This window comes from Macrosteles quadrilineatus, unplaced genomic scaffold, assembly GCF_028750875.1.
Source record: "Macrosteles quadrilineatus isolate MER2022 unplaced genomic scaffold, UCM_ALF_1.0 Scaffold_5__1_contigs__length_97177068, whole genome shotgun sequence".
Classification (NCBI taxonomy): domain Eukaryota; kingdom Metazoa; phylum Arthropoda; class Insecta; order Hemiptera; family Cicadellidae; genus Macrosteles; species Macrosteles quadrilineatus.
The window spans coordinates 33,873,535-33,893,747 of record NW_026542598.1 but is presented as its reverse complement, the minus strand read 5'-3'; the positions used below and the strand labels follow the sequence as shown (position 1 = coordinate 33,893,747).

General features: G+C 34.5%; 1 protein-coding gene across 1 annotated transcript; it reads left to right on the top strand.

Moving 5' to 3' along the window:
- Positions 1 to 889: 889 nt before the first annotated feature.
- On the top strand, positions 890 to 19,740 carry LOC128995346 (quinone oxidoreductase-like). Its single transcript, XM_054420333.1, has 9 exons — positions 890 to 1,195; positions 3,924 to 4,050; positions 6,885 to 7,049; positions 7,304 to 7,467; positions 8,164 to 8,252; positions 17,211 to 17,295; positions 17,740 to 17,872; positions 18,607 to 18,702; positions 19,566 to 19,740. Exons 1-9 carry the CDS (start codon positions 1,113 to 1,115, stop codon positions 19,728 to 19,730), a joined length of 1,107 nt encoding a protein of 368 aa, XP_054276308.1. The 5' UTR covers positions 890 to 1,112; the 3' UTR covers positions 19,731 to 19,740.
- The last annotated feature ends 473 nt before the right edge of the window (positions 19,741 to 20,213 follow it).

Sequence of the window (20,213 nt, the reverse complement as noted above, 5' to 3'; positions counted from 1 at the left end):
TATCAATAGTCAAAGATGTTACTACTGAAGTACTGATAGATGATGAAATGAGGAATGACAGAGTGGTCATGTCGCTGTGGCATGGATTATAAACCACATACCGTACTCAATGATTGTCTTTTGATGGCTCTTCACAAATGGCACAGACAAGCATAAGGAATCCTTTCGTCTATCCGAGTGGGGTTGTTCAGCCTACATATTGAGAGAAAAACTGGATTCAAGAGCAATGTATTTAAGAGCATAGGATTTAGCTTTTTTAAGTGAGACGATTTTTAACATTTGATTTTTAGACAAATTATTAGCAAGTGTCAAGGGCTGAAAGAGGGGCATGAATTAGGTACCCTCCATCTCCCTGATAGGTGGCTGGATATGCCATAACCATACAATAAACAAAAACTCTTGACTTATAAAATTTTAATTTTAACTATAGCTTACTGGGCGTGGATATTTAGGTTTTAAATTAATTATTTTACAATATTACAATATAATTATTTAAACAACGATTTTATAAAATACAGTAACTATAAATTTGACTAGTGTAACATATTTTGTAATTTTTGAAATATGTGAAGGGGATAGCTCACTAACTTGTTAAGTACTCTACAAAGGAAATAATAAACCAAAATCAATGGATTTTCTAGAAAGCTACATGACATTTAGTTAAGTCTACTGGAAACGGAAAGCAAACAAGATAAGAAGAAGAAGAAGAAGATACTGTATCGTCTGTTGGTGTCGTTATAATCAGATAACAATCAGCTATTAACAAAACGATCAGCTGTTGCTTAAAAAAAATAGATTGAGATTATTGTTGTGTTTTATGAATGTGATTGTGAACACTGAACAGGGATTCATCTTAGGATTTCTTCTTCTTCCGGTCCGGTTCTTCTTGATCTTGGTTTGGATTTGTTGATTGGAATAGGCCTAGAACTAGGAAGTTGGAATTCTGACTTTGACCCAACCCAGAGAATGACAACATAACCTCTTTTCTTAACCTTACAACACTCAGTGATGACTGCAGTTTGTTAATTTACTGGAGTGGAGATAGGTCTAGGCCTAAGTTAGGCAATTGGAAGTAAACTTAATCATCTCGGATTTCACTTTGTTCAGTGAAAATGTCTGGTGTTATTTTTAAAAGTGTTACATGTTCATTATGTTTACTAAATACCTTAACTTCATCTTTACCAATGGGATTAAGGTATGTAAATTATTGCTGTTCTATGGTTTAGTTTTCAGAATTTTAGGTGCATGAAACAATTTATAAGTAGGCTATAACTTAGGCTAGCACCTAAGTTAAGCTAATTCTTTCAATTATGTAAGCTTACTGTACCCGTTAACAACTGGCCTATCCTGCCTAACTTATCTTACTTCCTTCCCTTGAGTGATATAATGTAAGAGGGATCAACTAAGTTAGATAAGGTCCACTTTAGGGGTACACTTCCATATCTATTGGCACAAACATTGGTGTGAACCTGGCAATAACTCAGCAATAAGTAGTGCGAGTGCCTTAAAAAATCTATTGCTGTCCGTTTTGCGGGAAAATACGGCCGTGAACCATATTACAGATAATGCCAACAGATAGAGGACACTTAAACGGACACGACAGTATCAATATCATGTGCCCAGGGAGTAATTTAGGGGGGTAAAGCCAGCATTAAGTAATGTAGTGTAGGCGGGCCTGATAAAATCTATTGCTGGCCGTTTGCAGGAAAATACGGCCGCGAACCACATTAATGCCAACAGATAGAGGACACTTTAACGGACACAACAGTATCAATATCATGTACCTAGGGAGTAATTTAGGGGGTGTAAAGTCAGCATTAAGAAGTAGGCGGGCCTGATAAAATCTATTGCTGGCCGAAAAATACGGCCGCGAACCATATTACAGATAATGCCAACAGATAGAGGACACTTTAACGGACACGACAGTATCAATATCATGCACCTGGGGACTTAGTTAAGGCGGGTAAATGCAGCAATAAGTAGTGTGCGCGCCTGTAGAGAGCACTTTCCGTAAACAGCCAGCAATAGGTTTTTGAAGGTGTGTGCACTTCTTATTGCTGACTTTACCTGAACTTACACCCCAGGTACATGATATTGATACTGTCGTGTCCGTTAATGTGTCCTCTATTAGGTGACAATATCGGTAATAACCTACGCGGCCGTATTTTTCCGCAAAATGGCCAGCAATAGATTTTATAAGGTGCGCGCACTACTTATTGCTGAGTTATTGCCAGATTCACACAAGTGGAATGATCAATTAACTTAAATTGTGTTAGCCAATTGTTCGTTTTCATTAAAACAACGCTCAGTTCAGACTTTTGATATGTTGGTACCCTATTTTTATTTCTAGAATATACTCTGGGATTCAAATTGTTTTTTCGGATTTTCCTCATTTCTACGAATTTATCTTTAGGCTAATTTAATTTCGGCAAACAACTAGCCTTAGCCTACTGTAGGTAATCTTTTAGATATTTTATGTCAAAAATATTTTCTTATATGTAGGTACCATAATATGGAAATTGATATGTTTTATTTTCATTTCAAAGGTTGTTCTTTTTATACACATAATTTTATGTTATTTTAGCAATTGCAATAAAGATTCAAACAGATTAGAAAGGTTGTTGGCCTGAATATAGTTTTCTGTTGTATAACGTCCATTAGCCTAGTTTGATTGTTGATTAAGATTAATGATATAGCCTAGCTTGGATCAAAGAATCGGTCTTGTGAGATCAAAGCCTTAGAAAAATCTAACTTTGAACAAGTTGTGTAAAAGGGAAAAAATTAACAAATTTGTATTTTTTTTACTTGAAAATAAAACTGTTTTTTCTCGTTAAAAAATTAATGGTCAATATAGCCTAACTTAGTAAATGAGGAGGGAGATTTCAAGTAAGTTGTATCTTCAGGGCTTTTCTTATGTGTTAGCTTCCACGTGTAACTGCTAACAAGTTTGTTGAGTATATAGCCATATACTCATTTTGAAAAGCTTTTTCTTACAACCGTTTTTTAAGTAGCCTAGCCATTTCAATTCAGTTCTTAAAATTGAAAAGTTTTACATAACAGCATTGTTTAGTTACATAACAGCATAGTTCTACTTAAAAACACAGGTAACGGACCAATGAGGTTTAAAATTGTAATGCTTCGAACTTCAACTAATCAGCTGTTTTTCAATTTAATTGTTAACGATTGGTGCAATTAGTGGTTGGTACAATGAGTCGTTGCATCATTGTCAGTGGCAACACCAACAACTAAATTACTACATAACAAAAAAACTACTAAGCTACATACATTGGTGTGAACCTAAGCTGGCCGTTAAGATAAGAAGATAACTATAACACTTAAATAATCGATAAAATCAAGGCAATCATTAACATGGCAGATTCATTAGTTTTTAAATACATTTTAGTTCTGTATTGTATGACTTATTTCGACTATATAGATACATTTTTTTTGTATGTCAATAACGAAAACATAACCTCTCTTAGAAGTTTTGAGTAGTGATTAGGCCTATTAGTAATTAAAAACCGGGGTCATAGGTGTACGTACGCAACTCGCGTAAATAGTGTTAACGACATTCGTAGAAGTTTTTAAGGCACTCTCCAAGGCTCGTACCTTAAACTTTCTACTCCTGTCGTTAACACTATCTTTATGCGATCGTTGCGTAAACAATAAATTGTCATTAATTCTCAATAAATTGTTTGTCAGCATTAAATTTTAGAATCAGTATTTATTAATTATTTTAAAAAACTGTAATCCTTATTTAAGTATACACCACTTAGACCTACGGTTGACAAATCTCATTTAGGTCGATAAAAATGGCTACATTAAGAATCTGTTACGTTTAAAACGTTATAAACCATGAGAAAAATTTTATAAGGTGTTTAAGGTTTTAGATATTTTTTATTGCAAATTAAACTGGTTTTCAGCTCTCTCAAAAGTCCTCTGAGGAAAATAAACACTACAATGAAAGCAATACAAATCCACTCGTTTGGCGGACCTTCAGTACTCAAAGTAGAGACAAATGTTCCTACTCCGATACCAACAGAAGGGCAGGTGTGTAAACAATTAGGTAACCTAATCACTAAGAAAATGTCTTTACTGGTTAATATTCAACAAGATTCATAATACCCCCGCCGCAGCAAACCTGCAGACTAAGCGAATTTCCATTGACCTGATTGGATTTACACTAAAATGCCTCCATAAAAATAGCACATTTATTTCCTATTTAAATAGAATTAGTTTAACAAGTACCTTAGGTTTGCTGCAACAGGGAGGGTAAAAAAGATTTTTTTATAAAATGATAATAGTTTAGTAAGAAATAAAAGTATTTTCCAAAATCGATCAAAATATGTTCATAAACAAGCAAACTGCAACAGTCGACTTATTCTCCATAAGAATAACATGGGAATTTTAAAATTACAATTTTTTTGAATTTTCTGCGTAACAATTAGGCGCATAATAACGCTTCAATATACTAAATTATTTGTTTTTTTAAGCTCTACAAAATGGTTTAAAAAGAAATTGTGAAATTTTGTGTTTTTAGGGGCAAAAATGGGAAAAACCTATTTTTACCCCATAAAACCCCCCATAAACCCCCGTTCCCATAGTCCGATCATGCTGGTTCGCGAACTCATTCAAGTTTATCCCGCCTTACACCTTCAAACCAAATTTTATCAAAATCGGACAAAAATTACTCAAGTTATCGTGCGGATGGACACACACATATATATATATATATATATATATATATATCTCTATATATAGATATATAAAAATTTGAACGAATGGTGTTTTTGGCCTCTGGGGACATCAAAATGAAAAAGTAAATCGGTCCCGGGCTTAGTTCTTACCATGAGACCTACGGTAATAGCTACTTCCCTATAGGGAAATTCGCTAAAACCAGAAATCTTCCACTGTTTGTATGATTCTGTCAAAGTTGGTATAAAACAAAGATCTATGAGGTTACACAATTAAGACTAAAGAGTGATTTACCTACTTCAAACATGTTTCAAACATCAAAAAAGTATCCTTACAATCCATTTTCATAAACTGTTTAGTCTATCTTTTATTTACAATCTGACTGAGGTTAAACATTCAACTCAAGGATCAGCTGTTGGATTAAAATTCATATTCAAACCTGTATAAAGAAAGTTTGTCATTAACTTAAAAATGAATTCTCGAATCGTTGAAAAACAATTGAGGCAAAGCCCTTAACCCTCCAAGTGTTAAGTGTCGCGTAATCGACGCACAACACACCCGCCGTGGTGTCATGCGTTGTTTTTGCGACACACAAACATCGTTTACGGCGAAGGCTCTGGGACTGACTGAATCAGATTGAACTGGATCGAGATTGGTATCGTTGTTTTCGGCAGATTCTAAGCTTTCTCCTGATGTCTGTTTCTAGAAGCTTTTCATTTTAGTTCCGAAAATATTGTAGCAGACAGCTGACGTGCGTATTTGTAAACAACTTGGTTAACATCGCACCGATGACTGATGTGTTTTATTACGTTTATCATTGTTTTAGTGTTAAAAATAAAAAGTAGTGATATACCTGGCACATTATAAGAAGATTTAAGTGATTTTGAAGGGCTGGTTAATGATCCTGAAGAAGTAGGTGTAGTGATATTGATGTAAATTATCGGCCAGATTCCTAGCTATGGTTAGGCTATGCATTCTTAACTAACGCTAAATGTACAAAATCTGTTTTTCACCCATAACTTATTTATTTGAAAATTTACTTCCTTATATTATTATATTTTTGTAATCCTTATAAAATTTAAAACAAAGTGGCTATTTTAAAATATTTGTAGACTTATAAATTATAAAAATTTATTGAGCGCAAACATACATTTTTTTCATTTATTTTATAATTTTTTAGAAATGTTAGCCCCACAAAAATTGTTGAAAATTTTTTTGTAATGTTTTATATATTACATTGAATCCCATAATTTCCCAAACAAAATGATATATAAAACAGTATACTTTACATTGTTTTTAAGTTTCTAAGATACATTTTAGTAAAACCCTGCAATTGCGCAATAAATAGGCGGACATTAATACCATTACTATGGACACTTGGAGGGTTGCCGCTGATCCTAGGCAAAGAAGTCGCTGGCGATGTGGTCACGATAACAGACACAGGCGATGGAAATTGCAATCAATACAAGGTACTGTGTCACTTTCTGGAAATTAGCGAAAAAGTCACTTAGAACCCCAATACTACGGTATCCATGAACAATAAAATGATTTAGATTCTATGTCAACTGGTGTGCTGGATCATAAGCTTTTTTTAAAAACAACACATCAATCGTGAAAATCGGTCAGGTAGGACAGCTGAAAAAAGATGTAACTTAATAGAGAAAACCCTTACTTTATTAAGTACCTACTAGCAGAGTACCGTACCCGTCCTTTGTGCGGGGTTGGCGTATAAGTATAAAATGCTTATTTGCAGTTATACTCGTGCTTTGCGTTTAGGTTCAAATGCGTGTTGTCATAAATGTAAAAAAAAATTAATAGTGCTGCTCCCTGTTGGTTAACCTTATAACTTTTTAATGCTATAGAACCAACTTGTGTAGTTGAAACAGCTGACAAAATTCTTTCATTTCTTTCATCACACTGAGTTAAATATGAATACTATAAGGTTAACATGGGAAACTCCAGAGCCTCTGGGGCGGAGGCCCGTTTTTGAGATAAGAATGCGTCTATATGTTAATTGGGAATGTGTGTTGGCTATGTATCATCACACCAAATTTCAGTCCAATCCGACCAGCATTTTTCGCATTTACTTGTCACAAACATCCATCCATCCATCCATACAACCAAACTTTCTCACTTATAATATTAGTAGGATTTAGATTACCTTACACTAATTTAATGTAAATTTACAGGTGTTAGTCAAAGTCCACGCAGCTGGTATTAACCCTGTAGACGCCTATCTGAGAGAACGAGCATTTTCCTCCAGTCCAAAGTTGCCGCTGATCCTAGGCAAGGAAGTCGCTGGCGATGTGGTCACGATAACAGACACAGGCGATGGAAATTGCAATCAATACAAGGTACTGTGTCACTTTCTGGAAATTAGCGAAAAAGTCACTTAGAACCCCAATACTACGGTATCCATGAACAAAAAGTGTCCATTTAGATTCAATGTCAACTTCAGTATTTTCCTAATGAATCATTTAAGTTATAAACATTAGGCTAGTCAAATTTTACCACCTAACTTCTGGGGGAATAAAAATGTGGTTCCTTTCAACTGGTGAGTCTATCTTAGGCTAATATGATTGCAGAAGTTGAAATTAGTTGTTGTAAGCCAGGTGACCGGGTAATCTGCTGTCTGCCGCATGATCGAGGCTATGCGGAGTATGCAGTATGTGATGTGGACCACACGTTGAGGCTACCGTCCCACATGAGCTATGCGGAGGGAGCGGCTATCTATGTGGCGTACTTCACAGCTTATAGAGGGCTGGTGACCAAGTAAGGATGTTTGTTGATGGTATGCTCATAGATGCTCACTTAGTAATCAGAAGGTTGTAAATTCGATCCTGAGAATAAGCAATTTTTTTATGGGTAGAAACTTAACCCACCTATCCTTGATCATTAAGTGTTTAGTAAATGTACTTTGCTAACAAACCAGCTGATCTTTGTAACAAAGATCTTTTATTTGTTCAACACTCGAATTCTTCTCTCACCTTTTCCCTAGTACATGCAATCTGGTGTCATGGTGTTGTATGATCTAATCTTTCTAAGTCTATTTAGGCCTCTGGGTATCTCCCACAAATACTCATTCAATCGTCCATTCCAAGAGGCAGAAACTGAAAAAGTACATTTTTGCACTTCTGAGGATTGAACTTTAACAAAATATTTTAGTTAGTTTCAGAAATACAAGTTTACCATTTGAAAACCTAACAATCTGGTTTACAATTATTAAATTTTTATCAGCCATTGAAAAATGTTAAGTGTGTTTGAAAAAAAAATTGTTAACACTGTTTTGTTTCTGTACATGCATTTTAAAATGTCCCTTTCCGTTGATATATGAAAACTTAATTAGTTTTCAACATTTTTTTTTATTTTGTGTATCCATATCAAAGTATGCTGTGTAGTGTGATTTTGTTTTTGTCAAAACATTGCCCATTATGTTCAAACTACATTTTGAGTCTTTTATTGTTTTAGACTAAAAATAAAGAAGAACGAGTTAGTTCTTGTGCATGGAGCAAGTGGGGCAGTGGGCTCAGCAGCTGTTCAGATCGCAAAGCATATCGGTGAGTTATCACATTTCACATATTTTGAGAAAAGAAAATGCACGTCTTACATATTAATCCACAGAAAAGGAAATTGCAGAGAAAAATTGCTTATGGGTGACCATGAGCTTTCAGCTCTGGTATTTTGTGCCGGAAATATACTTGTAACGAAGAAGGAAGCGAGCCCAAACGGCAAGCACTGTGGAGAAATTCCTAACGCACAGGGCACAGTGTCTTCCCCCATTGTAAGGGTTGTAGTACACTTGGGCAAGGAGGCGGTGTTGGACTTTGCCCCAGACACCAGCAACTAGTTCTATACACAACTTAAGGTAAACGCACCAGTAGCTGACAGTATAAGAAACTATACGCACTTAATAATCCGTGGTTTTGAATAAATAGGAACTAAAGAGATATTACGGATTTTATGTGATTCTAAATTTAGTGTAGTTTTCAAATTTGTCATACAAAAAGGATTTTTTAAATATATTTTATAACATTTTTAAACTTAATTCAACCTTTGTACGTGTTCCAGTGGCTGACAGTGAAAAAAGTGCTTGTACCAGTAGCTGACTGTTAGTTGCCCCAGTAGCTGACACTGGAACTAAATGTACTTTAGCTGCTAAACCTAAGGGTTTTATAATTTATAAGACGATTAAAATCTAACTTAATAATTAAATTATAAAATCATGTAAAATGTTGTTAAGAAAATTTATTTTACATATTTTAAAATAAAAATTATTTACATTAAAATATATATATTTAAAAATATAAATTTTTTAAGATAATTTGACTTATAAATTTAAAAAATTAAAATCATTTTATAAAAATGTGAGATCACATAAATTATAAATAGCATCCAAATTTCGATGGGTAAAACCAATTTAATATTGTGCAAGTAGCAAATATCCCCTGTCAGCTAGTGGAACTTGTATGGCTTTTGTGTACCAAAGCCTGACATTGATATAATTTTAAATCCAAAACCCCTAACACCCTAATTTTATCATGAAATTGTCAACAAAGGTATAATTGATAAAAATAATGAGCCTAATCATTAATACTATTTAAGAAATTTAACGAAATGACAAAAAACCAAACTTACTTTCTTAACAATTTCATTAAGGGAATCGACTAAATGTGATGTGTACAGACAGGGTCGCTTTCAAACGACCACCATTCCGCGAGTATGGGCTAAATTTCGCTGATTTGTTTGTAAACAAATCTAGAATAAACATATGTTCTTCTAACAATGCAATCATGTGTAAATATTTTTAAGAGACCACATTATAATGTTAAGAAACTCAAACTGTCAGCTTCTGGAGCACTGTCAGCTACTGGTGCATTTACCTTATATGTACTATTCAATGTGTCCTCTGTACCTTACTTCTCTGTGGTTAACCTAATTTACAGAGATAAATCGGTGATGTTTACTCACTTTAGTCCAACAATTTAAAGTTCAGTCAACCTAGAGTTTGTTATTTTTTACTAGAACACTCTCGTTCAGTCATAATGAGACCTAGTGCGTGCAAGACTGTATTCAGTGCCTTTGGCATGTCCTGCTTGGTCTGGTAGTGGTTTATAGATTTTGGCATGGGCCAAAAAGCCCAAGGAACAAGGAACTGAAATTTCACATGCAATCCGAATGTGAGACCCTGTACACTCTTGTTGTACTTGTGCTCATAAACAATAAATTTTCCACACTTGGTGAAATGTGGTTTTGACGTGATTGTGTCAAGTGAAAATATATGAAACAAAAACAAACTAAACCACCTTTCAGAAGCTATTATATGGGATTCTGTGCCGATTTTAAATTCAAAGATTTAAAATCCGCGCCAGGCAATGGACAAGTCAGTCCAACATGACGTAACGCGGAGGAATACTACACTCGAACCGTGTCGCGTGCAAACGTCTCGTCGTCACTCGTGGCTCAGTAATCGCGTAGTCAACATGTGAAGTCGCGTTTTGTCGCTGGTGTAGGACGAATTTATTAATATCTTAATTCGTAGCTCGGAAATTAGCGTTCGGGCGGAAATTGTACGTGCATCAAACGATCGCAATTGTCAAAATTTCGCCGAATTGCATTTGGGGGTGTGTTTTATTAGTATTAAGTCGAGACAGTTGAGATGCCGGATTGATTGTTCGCGTTCGTGATGAAAATTCGTACATGCATCATATCGATAGCAAATGTCAGTTTCTAGCGAATAGCGGGTCGTCGTGAAGGTATTTTCAATTGAATCATTAAACGCCAGCTCGAAAAAACAAGAATTAATAAGTCCTACACCAGAAAAAACCGTGTCGTGATGTTCCGCTCGGTCAGACAAAAAGTCACAAATTACCACGAGTCAGTTTTTAAATGTTCGGTACGCGTGAATCTTCGTCGGAATGAATGTGTATGTGTCGACATGTGTACGTAAGTAAATGTTTGTGTTATTTGTGTTTTAGTATTAAAATAGTCTTGCCAATCTGCCATTTTTTCACATGTTCCACTAGCTTTACAAGTCAGAAATCATGTCATAGCTGGTCTGAAAATTTCATGTTTCATTTGGTATACCTTGAGCACATGGTCGCAATTCAGGATGAAAAATGTTTAATTGAATTTTATCACGTTATGCAAAGAATTTAAGTTACATTAGTAATTATAGTCAATTGAAAATTATTTATTAAATTAAATTGAAATGGTCTATTATTTTTAAGAACAATGATTGTCTGTGATATTATTTTTTTGTGTTCTATGCAAAGGTCAAATTCTATCATCATCAGTATTATTATTTATAACGTTTTGTATCTCATATAAGGTAATAATTTTGAATAGAGTGTTACATTTTTAAATAGTGAGAGTTTGATTGTGTAACGTAAATGGGGGTAACAGAGTGCTCGGTCGAAGGCTAGGGTTGACAAAAGGTCATGAGGATAGACTCCCATTAAATTCATAAACATTAAATACTTAATAAAAATTATCAATTAATCGACTCAGTGGTCGATTGGCCCCGTTGCATTGATCAGCAAGGAGTGATGTAGATCACAAACTACATAATAGTCCCTGTTTGATTAAATTGTAAACTGGCCAGTTTGATATATACGAACATCCTTGGGGAGTCTGGTGGCCTAAACTAAATAAATAAAATTGTCAAGGCTAGGTTTTCCCGAGACTCTGCAGTGTTAAAATGTGGCAAACCACCAAACAACTACAATCAATTATCTCACTCTCTCTTTCAAATATTAATAAATTGTGCATAGAGTTTATTACATTGTTTATATTCATTATTTGTATCACAGCTCGTAATTCTGATTCATTATACAGTATTTTTACAAATCATCATCTTATCATTATCCTGTGTTTTATATTATATTATTAATATTATACTGGTAAATTTAAGAGTATTGGTTTAACTGAAGAAGTATACAAAGTATACACAATGAGTGTTGATGATCACATTTTTTAATATCAAGTTGGTGAATTCATGAATAATCGGCTTAACCGAAATCCAGTGTATACAAACATCTTGAAGTCATACTTTGATAAATAGTTTCTGAACAAACAGTTTCATAAATATTTTCAATCAATATTTTAATATGTTATTATTTGCAGTATTACAGTTTTACAAAGAAAACAATTCACATCACAATCTTTCATCTGAACTGACATTTCAATTCATAGAGTGTTCAAATAAACACATCCATTAGTTTTAAGAAGTGTTAGAATTAAGCTGAAGAAGGTGTGAAGGAGGACAACATATCAGACCTCTCACGGTCCATAAATCGGACTTCTGGGATGTTTAATTACAGGGCCCACACTTAACATCTTTAACTCCACTGCGCAGCTCTGTGATTGTAATGTCCTCAGTAGTTCAATTAAAATTAAATTAAATTCATTAAAACCCCACCAGGGGGCAACTTTTTGTTATACTCACACCTGTATGAAATACCTAAATTGTATTACATAAAGGTGTGAGATGATTTTGCTTGATGGAATGATCAATTAAGTAAAGAGTATATTTTGAATATAAGTAAAGAACTTTTTATTTTTCTTTACAAAAAGTTATTTTTTCTTTACAAAAAGTGGTAGCAGAGCGTGGTTTCCACTTTTTGTAAAGAAAAATAAAAAGAATATTTCCTATATTCTTTTTGTAAAGAAAAATAAATGTTCTTTACTCCATTTAAAACGGACACCTTTCCTCCTTAGCATATTGAGTGGACGACTAACACTGGAAAAATCTGGAATGAATTTCCCGTAATACGCTGCCATTCCCAAAAATCGTTGAACTGCTTTTAAATTTCGTGGTCGCGGGAAGTTACTAATCACTTCGGCTTTGGTTTCGTCGACATACAATTTTCCGTCTTTGACGACGTGTGACAAAAATCGAATGCCGCGTTTCGCTAAAGTGACCTTGCTTGGTTTCACAGTCAATCCGGCTTCTCGCAATCGTTGTAAAACTTGTTTCAGATCGCGATAGTGTGTCTCTGGATCAGGACTATAAATACAAAGATCATCTACAAAATTGACGACGCACTTAAACTTCAGATCTCCTAACACCTCGTCGACAATTCTGCCTAGTACCTGACTACCTATTTTAATACCCTGGGGACAAGTTCGTGGTTGGTACAATGCGTACCCTACATTGAAAGCTGCGTATTTTCGACTGTCAGGATGTAACAAACACTGATAGTAACTGTTGTTCAAATCGAGCGTAGTAAAATATTTAGCACCTTTAAAATATTGAAAAATCTTATCAACTTCGGGCTGCGGAAAACTATCCATTTCGATGTATTTGTTTAACTCCTTGTAATTGACAACTAGCCTATACTTACCAGCTTCTTTCTTTGGACGTAGAAATGCACTAGAACTGAATTCAGAAACACTTTTCTCAATGACACCTTGATCTAATAACTCTTGTATTGTCTCTCTCATTATAACCATCTTATCAGGTGGTAAATGATAAGGTCTCTGACGAAACGGAACGATGTTATCGCTGAACTTGATTTTATACGGTTCTGTTTTCGCTGTACCTATTCTATTTGTTATGACGTCGTTAAAGCTGTATAACAAATCGTCAAATTTTGTTTTCTGTTCAGGAGTGAGGGGAGAATCACCTAAATCTTGTTTTTCGCAACGTGGAATCTCATCTTCGCCTACTAAACAAAGAGAATGTTCGTTGTCAGCAAAGTTGAATTTTATTATTGACTTATTCAAATCTATTGACATCCTTGTGAAAGTCATGAAGTCATAACCCAAAATCATTTTGAACGGCAGTTGATTCACAACCCAAAATTCGTAGTTCCAGGAAAAATCGCCTAACTTCAAATGAATTGTAGCTTAGTATCTGACGGTGATTTTGTGCTGTGACGCAGTACCCATGGAATGACTTACCTTATTTACATTTGACACCAGTTGTTTATCTTTCAACATATTGAATAATTCTTTACTAATTAATGATCTACTACTCCCAGAGTCGATCAAAGCAATGCATTTTAATGAGCTGTCGAACGTAACATGCGCAAATGGCAACTTACCACTTAAGTCTACGGCTTCCATTTTGTTTTTGTTGGGGATGGTCGCGAGTTTTGTATGACACCGGGCCCCCTCGTCGATGTCATTTACCAGTTTAAAGAGCTCCTACAGTTTCTGGCTAAATGTCCTTCTTGATTGCAACGAAAACATTTTATGATTCTTTCGGCGGGTCTATTCCTGAGATCGTTGGAGTCGTTACGACGGGGAAAGGGTTGTCGGGGTCTCTGAGAAGGAATAATTTGGGGTGGGGGTGTGTGAAATTGTGGTGTGAAAACCGTCGGTCCAAAATATCGAGTTTCCGCCCTGACGGCACTTGTGACTCTTGTAGCTAGTCTACGAAGTTCTTGAATTGTGTTTGGCCTAGAATCGAACGAAAAATGAGATTTTGTTTCCGGCCTACATTTATTCAGCGCTATTTCTATGACCTCTGTTGGCCAGCCTTCATGTCGCTCACAGTGGTTACATAACATGACTCAGATGATTCATTGTTTCTCAAAATATGTAATTATGAAAATGTTTAAAACAATTGACCTCAGTTTGACTCTATTTACTCAAAATTGAAAACTATTGCACATGTAAATATAAATGTAAATATAAATATAAATAATCTCTGTACGAATATGACACAAATAAATAAACAAGTAAACAAACACAGAAATATCAATGTGGATAATTGCCTTAGAGATAACAACTGATACCCTTATCAATGCCAACCTGCCTTGGTAGTAATGCCAATCTGCTTCCTTGTTACCAGACCTCTCAAATTAGTGCTATCACTTTTTGTAAAGAAAAAATAACTTTTTGTAAAGAAAAATAAAAAAGAATATTTCCTATATTCTTTTTGTAAGGAAAATAAACGTTCTTTACTATATTAAAAATATATCTTTTTACTTAATTGATCATTCCATCAAGCAAAATCACCTCACACCTTTATGTAATACAATTTAGGTATTTCATACAGGTGTGAGTATAACAAAAAGTTGCCCCCTGGTGGGGTTTTAATGAATTTAATTTAATTTTAATTGAACTACTGAGGACATTACAATCACAGAGCTGCGCAGTGGAGTTAAAGATGTTAAGTGTGGGCCCTGTAATTAAACATCCCAGAAGTCCGATTTATGGACCGTGAGAGGTCTGATATGTTGTCCTCCTTCACACCTTCTTCAGCTTAATTCTAACACTTCTTAAAACTAATGGATGTGTTTATTTGAACACTCTATGAATTGAAATGTCAGTTCAGATGAAAGATTGTGATGTGAATTGTTTTCTTTGTAAAACTGTAATACTGCAAATAATAACATATTAAAATATTGATTGAAAATATTTATGAAACTGTTTGTTCAGAAACTATTTATCAAAGTATGACTTCAAGATGTTTGTATACACTGGATTTCGGTTAAGCCGATTATTCATGAATTCACCAACTTGATATTAAAAAATGTGATCATCAACACTCATTGTGTATACTTTGTATACTTCTTCAGTTAAACCAATACTCTTAAATTTACCAGTATAATATTAATAATATAATATAAAACACAGGATAATGATAAGATGATGATTTGTAAAAATACTGTATAATGAATCAGAATTACGAGCTGTGATACAAATAATGAATATAAACAATGTAATAAACTCTATGCACAATTTATTAATATTTGAAAGAGAGAGTGAGATAATTGATTGTAGTTGTTTGGTGGTTTGCCACATTTTAACACTGCAGAGTCTCGGGAAAACCTAGCCTTGACGATTTTATTTATTTAGTTTAGGCCACCAGACTCCCCAAGGATGTTCGTATATATCAAACTGGCCAGTTTACAATTTAATCAAACAGGGACTATTATGTAGTTTGTGATCTACATCACTCCTTGCTGATCAATGCAACGGGGCCAATCAACCACTGAGTCGATTAATTGATAATTTTTATTAAGTATTTAATGTTTATGAATTTAATGGGAGTCTATCCTCATGACCTTTTGTCAACCCTAGCCTTCGACCGAGCACTCTGTTACCCCCATTTACGTTACACAATCAAACTCTCACTATTTAAAAATGTAACACTCTATTCAAAATTATTACCTTATATGAGATACAAAACGTTATAAATAATAATACTGATGATGATAGAATTTGACCTTTGCATAGAACACAAAAAAATAATATCACAGACAATCATTGTTCTTAAAAATAATAGACCATTTCAATTTAATTTAATAAATAATTTTCAATTGACTATAATTACTAATGTAACTTAAATTCTTTGCATAACGTGATAAAATTCAATTAAACATTTTTCATCCTGAATTGCGACCATGTGCTCAAGGTATACCAAATGAAACATGAAATTTTCAGACCAGCTATGACATGATTTCTGACTTGTAAAGCTAGTGGAACATGTGAAAAAATGGCAGATTGGCAAGACTATTTTAATACTAAAACACAAATAACACAAACATTTACTTACGTACACATGTCGACACATACACATTCATTCCGACGAAGATTCACGCGTACCGAACATTTAAAAACTGACTCGTGGTAATTTGTGACTTTTTGTCTGACCGAGCGGAACATCACGACACGGTTTTTTCTGGTGTAGGACTTATTAATTCTTGTTTTTTCGAGCTGGCGTTTAATGATTCAATTGAAAATACCTTCACGACGACCCGCTATTCGCTAGAAACTGACATTTGCTATCGATATGATGCATGTACGAATTTTCATCACGAACGCGAACAATCAATCCGGCATCTCAACTGTCTCGACTTAATACTAATAAAACACACCCCCAAATGCAATTCGGCGAAATTTTGACAATTGCGATCGTTTGATGCACGTACAATTTCCGCCCGAACGCTAATTTCCGAGCTACGAATTAAGATATTAATAAATTCGTCCTACACCAGCGACAAAACGGGACTTCACATGTTGACTACGCGATTACTGAGCCACGAGTGACGACGAGACGTTTGCACGCGACACGGTTCGAGTGTAGTATTCCTCCGCGTTACGTCATGTTGGACTGACTTGTCCATTGCCTGGCGCGGATTTTAAATCTTTGAATTTAAAATCGGCACAATTCTTAACATGAAAATAACAAGTGTAATCAAAACGACATGATGCCTGGCACCAGTTGAGTTCAGATTTAAAACAAATAGTTGCGGAGTTCATTGAAAGAGGACTTATTATATTTGTATGACTCATTAGGGAAAAAGCATCCATAAAACTCTCTAATCCACCTCAGAAAGAATAAACTTAGGCATGTTGTTCTGCATTAAATTATGGAAAACCACATTGCCTGGCTACACTGGACCAAATCTAGTTTTAAAAAATTTAGGTTCTGTAGGTTCTAAGCTAATTTAGGTTCTTGTAGGTTCTAAATTAGCCTACTGATTTGTCAAATTCAACACCACTGAAACATTTCTTCCAAAATAGAGATTCATAACTAACATTAGTTTTATTTCCTTTCTTAGGAGCAATTGTAGTAGGGACCGCTGGTACGGAAGAAGGGTTAAAAATGGTGAAAGAGATTGGAGCAGACTATGTTGTCAATCATCGGTAAGTCAAAAAATGGAAACTATTCCTTTCAATAAGTGAGTTAGACATAATAAATTGATTACATTTTACCTTAAAATGTTTCAACGGGTCTCTTGTACTTGTATTGCTATAATGTTCTCCCAAGAATGAAGAAGTAACATTTTGAGAACAGATAAGCGATGTTCCGGTACCTTAAAACAAAATATAGCATTTTCTATATTAGATTTTTACTTGCTTTGTTCCTCAGCGTTTTAGTTTTATTAATATTGGATTACTTATCATTGGGACTATCATACATGCTAGTTTGATGTATCCAATTCACTGAATACAATTAAAATAAATATTGAATGTCATATGAAATTGTGAAGTGGAAATCAGAAATATTCAATATAAAATCTATTTTTCTAACTGCCAAAATTTTAATAAAATAGTTGGGAATTTTAAACTTGGAATCTATTTTTTCAGCGAAGCAACACACCTTACGCAAGCGTTAGGTATGGTACCAAATGCTGTTGGGTTTGATGCAATATTAGAAAATAGAGCTACCACTAATTTGGCTAAAGATTTAGCATCAATTGGTCCAAAAGGAAGGATAGCGGTAAGCTATTAAAATATACCTATTTTAAGTGTTTTAATACCAAATAACACTTAGTTTATCTAGGTTACTCCTGGATTACTTGGGTTAAGTTGTTCTAACAAGTAATATATTTTATTGAGACCTAAAAATAAATTTACCGTCACAGTAAAATAATAAATTGTGAGTTCCTAAGGCATATTTAATTTTACTGTGAAGACGGTGCAATCAGGTTTGCTTTACTTTATACATTAATATTTCACTTTGATGGTTAAAAGCTGAACTGTTGTAGAAATGCACACCATATGATGCAAAAATATGATAATTATTGATTTACAAACGCAGAAATCACCATTTGTTACTATGACAACTTTCACTTATTATCCTAATCGTTAGGATTAGGATAATAAGTGAAAGTTGTCCTTAAGCCACGGAAAAAGACACTAACCAGGAGTCTCACTGAGCCAATTAGCCAATAAAAAGTTGCGTCTGAATTTGCTAGTGTCTCCACCAAATTCTTGTAGCGCTGCATTTACTGTTATTATTTCAAAAGCATGCATGAAGTGATGTCAGTTCTATTATCCCCCCCCCCCCCCCAATCTGGCCTAGCTCACCAGCAATAGCATCGGTCCTATATTCTGGTGTAGACATTAGCAGATTCAAAGGCAAAGTTGGCTCAGTGCGAGTTCTGTGCTTTAAATCAAAATCTCTTCACAAACTGTGTTTGTATGTTTTTTTGTCAGCTGATTAATGTTTAGGTGGTTGGAGCTAAAGAGAGTGTGACTGTAGATCCTAGACTGTTGATTAAAACTGAAGGTTACGTCACCGGCGTGAATGTGGCCAACATGTCTAAGGTAAGCTAATGACTAGTTTTGTACACAAATAGCATTAGTTGTGTATACACTTATTTTCAAAAACACTTATTTTCCAGTGTAACCAGATCATCTGGTATTCGGTGTTCGTATATGTGATTATAGTAGGAAATATGGTATAGTATTAATCTAATACTGTATACAGTCCTCTGTAATTGCTAATACTACAGTTGTTTCAGAACTGACATTGTCAGTATTATTGTTACGTTTGCCAGATAGTTAGCTGTGAACGTGCTATACAAGTTTATCAATTTACTACATTTATGTTTACAAATATATCAGCTGTAGATTAGGCCACTTTTGTAACTTACTTGAATTTTAAAAAATCAATATGACAGCTCCAACCAAGGCTGCCACATCAGTTTAGGAATAATCGGGACATGGCCCCCCTCCCCCTCCGGATTAACATAGGCTTAAATACAGGCATAAAGAACCAAAATTGGGACGGGTGGCAACCCTGGCTCCAACTGAATCAACTATAAGGATGTGTCGAATCCAAATCTCAAATCCATCGAATCCTAAGAAAAGATTCTGATTCAAGATTCGATTAACAAGTTTCGAGGGTCAAAAATAATTACACAAAAGTCATATACTGTGACATTGACTAACCATAGAGGTTATTGTCTTAGTGGTGGTTATAAATATTATATGGTTCCTTTTTAATACTCGAGATTTGAAGATTCGAGATTCAATTTTTTTAGGATTCTGATTCGATATTCAAAATTCCTGGATTCGACCATCACTAATCAACCAGCATTTTCCAATACTAAGAAAAACGTTTACTAACTTTAATACTTGGAACCTCCAAAACACAATTTGGAAACCATTTTTGTTAAATTTTTCAGCAACAATGGAAGAAATATATTGAAGCAATAAGCACCGGCATGCAGGAGGGTTGGGTGAAACCTGTCATTGCCAGGGAATACCTCATGGAAGATATCCAGCAAGCCCATGAGGACTTGATGAAGAAACACGGACACCATGGAAAGCTTGTGTTGAAAATTTCATGACATTCATAGTTACCTGTAGATTAAAAATATTTAAAAATGTAAATAAATAAATAAATTATAAAAACAGATGTCCTTTTGATTTTCCTATATACTGTGGGTCGTCCTAGAATCTACAGTACTCATTTTCACTGGCTCATACCGATTGATAAAAAATTATACCATAATTTTGTTTGTTTGTACAAAAAATTATTAGTTGATATGGAGAGATAGAAACTTAGTCGATGGCAGAACGGCAGGCAACAGATATGTTTCTGTCAAATGTAATTCCTTCTCAGTTCACCTACTTTGAATCATGTGCCAATACTTAACGGCAAGTTATTGTAAACTTAGAAAGTTGATAGTTTGCAAAAACATTTTTAGGCAATAATGTCAACTCAATCAATAGAATCTAATCTGTGAGAGGCACGTACAGATTGCTTTAGCTGATAAAAATGTGATGTCGACTTCAGTGTTCAAAATATTGGTATAAAATAGTAAATTGGT

Coding starts and splice junctions, on each gene's coding strand:
- LOC128995346 (XM_054420333.1), top strand. CDS start 1,113: ATGTCTGGTGTTATTTTTAAAAGTGTTACATGTTCATTATGTTTACTA. Junction 8,253..17,210: donor TCAGATCGCAAAGCATATCG/GTGAGTTATCAC, acceptor TTCCTTTCTTAG/GAGCAATTGTAGTAGGGACC. Junction 18,703..19,565: donor ATGTGGCCAACATGTCTAAG/GTAAGCTAATGA, acceptor TAAATTTTTCAG/CAACAATGGAAGAAATATAT.